The following is a 2,083-nucleotide window of genomic DNA, read 5'->3' as shown; positions in this document are numbered from 1 at the left end:
AGAAATTATAACTTTGTATCAATGAGGCAAATAATGTCCTGATATTTCCATAAACAATATGTTGACAACCCAATATATTACATGGTTCATGTTTATTTTTGGTCTGGTTGAGGATTTTAGGCACACGTCACACAACACATCATTCGTAATACAAGCTAAAAAAACACATCATTGATAATACACAGCCCAGTTTCCTTGAACTGATCACTAGGCACACGTCAGTATTTGATTCTAGGCTGTTAGCAACCTGTTCCCTCATGTGATAACTGTTTGTTTCATTTCATTGGTAAGTATAGTATAGCTTAGTAATGCCTGGCTGTATGTGCCTGTTATTAAAGGATTGCCTACTTACACCATACACTATAGCTGCCTACTTTTCTGACTATGACTACTGCTGTTGTGCCATTTACTTTGCTGTTCATTCCAGCAAATCATGTAACTACATCTTAGCTGACGTTCTTCTTGAGTGAAATATTTTGGTAGTTCTTAGCATGTCTCATTTCCCCATCCTTCCAGGTCTACAGGCTTCACCAACTGAACAGGGCAGCTCAACTGGTGACAGCACTCACCTTTTCTGTTAGAGGAACTGAGGCAACAAATCAAACTTTGTCTATCATGAACTCCTTAGGGGCACTACTGACTGTTCTTCAAATTCTTTTCGTTATCTGTGTATGGTCACTCTCGAGCTTTCTGATGAGGTTTCTTCCCTCTTCAGACATTCCAGATCCTTGACTCATAGCACAGCAATTAAAGTAGTCAATGAGTATAGCCTCCTCACTGTAAATTGATCTACCTGGAGCCAGTCTATACATCTGCAGAGGTTATCTTTAGTTTAGGGGTTAAACTGCTTCAGCTGATGAACTGCAAAGAAATTGTCCGATTTGTCGGTCTGGAATTGAATAAACTGAAAACAAGAGAGCTGATCTGTCGGCTCTTTAGGGTGTGTATGTGCTTTTCTTGTGGACCGAATACTGGGTAAGTGGGTATCACAAGATCAACTAATTTTGAATGAAGTTATCCCTAGATTTTAGTTTTATACAATTCTCAACAGTCACCACTCCAATTGTAGTGTTTACACTGTGAAGTACAAAATGAATATGTTTGTTTATGGGTAATGTTATTCAGCGAACGAGTTTGCTGGGAGAGGATGGTGAAACGAATGTTTTTCATGGCAATTATATTGTGCAAAGCATGGCAATTTCTTCAAGTGAACAAGACTTTTACAACAAATCCTTTATTTGCTAAAAATTGCTATGTGTTTCTGAACGTTTGCTGAAAAGGTGAGTGCTGTCACCATGACTTCCACAACGTTATTCGACATAAAAAAAGTTCGCAGATGTCATGTCTACCAGGGAACGTTTGCTGGCTATTGCAGTCCTTGTTTATTCATCATCGTTAAGCCAACACAATGGAGTATTTATGCTAATATTTGCAAGTTATCAAAGGAGCAAATCCAGATATCAATGTCTATAACTTTGTTTTCTGACGTCCTTTTTCCCTTCTTTTTCCACCCATTCAGCTCCTACTTAAAAGTTAGGTAAAGTTCCATCTTTATTTCTTTCTTCCATAACCCCTTCCCACCCCACCTTCTAAGTTTCCAGTTAGAGGACGGGGCGTCGACCCGTTGGCTGGGCAGCTGAGGTTGCTGCCAGCCCACCCGAGTTCAAGTCTCGGCTTGGATGTGTGGTGCTCGCGGAGTTTCTCCTATATAAAAATGCCAACGAGTATTAGCCCTTGGATTAGTCTCACTTTTTTTAGTTTCCAGTTATGCTTATTTTTTTCACTTGTTGACTTGAAAAACCATTTCAACCGACCCACATCTTGCTTACAAAAAAAAAACATGTTTTCTTTGATAAATTAACAAATACTCCATCTGTCCCATAATACAAGAACGTCTTTAACACTAGTGTAGTATCAAAAACGTTCTTGTATTATGGGACGGAGGGGGTATTAATTTATTGACAAGCAAAGTTCATTTTTTATAAGTAATCACATAAATAATAATACAATTGCAGGTAAATCATGGTGCTTGCATATAAAATATACGTGCGTACAGTTATGTAGATGTAAGCTAATGAACTTA

General features: G+C 38.3%; 1 protein-coding gene across 1 annotated transcript in view; it reads left to right on the top strand.

Annotated features, from left to right (window-relative positions):
- Positions 1 to 1,036, top strand: part of LOC119276619 — a 4,659-nt gene extending 3,623 nt beyond the window's left edge. The window contains exon 5 of the mRNA XM_037557743.1: positions 517 to 1,036. Within this exon, the coding sequence (XP_037413640.1) occupies positions 517 to 732 (216 nt within the window). The 3' untranslated portion in view covers positions 733 to 1,036. The remainder of the gene's footprint in view (positions 1 to 516) is intronic.
- The last annotated feature ends 1,047 nt before the right edge of the window (positions 1,037 to 2,083 follow it).

Source organism: Triticum dicoccoides, chromosome 3B (genome assembly GCF_002162155.2).
Source record: "Triticum dicoccoides isolate Atlit2015 ecotype Zavitan chromosome 3B, WEW_v2.0, whole genome shotgun sequence".
NCBI lineage: Eukaryota > Viridiplantae > Streptophyta > Magnoliopsida > Poales > Poaceae > Triticum > Triticum dicoccoides.
This window is presented reverse-complemented; position numbering and strand designations above follow the sequence as displayed.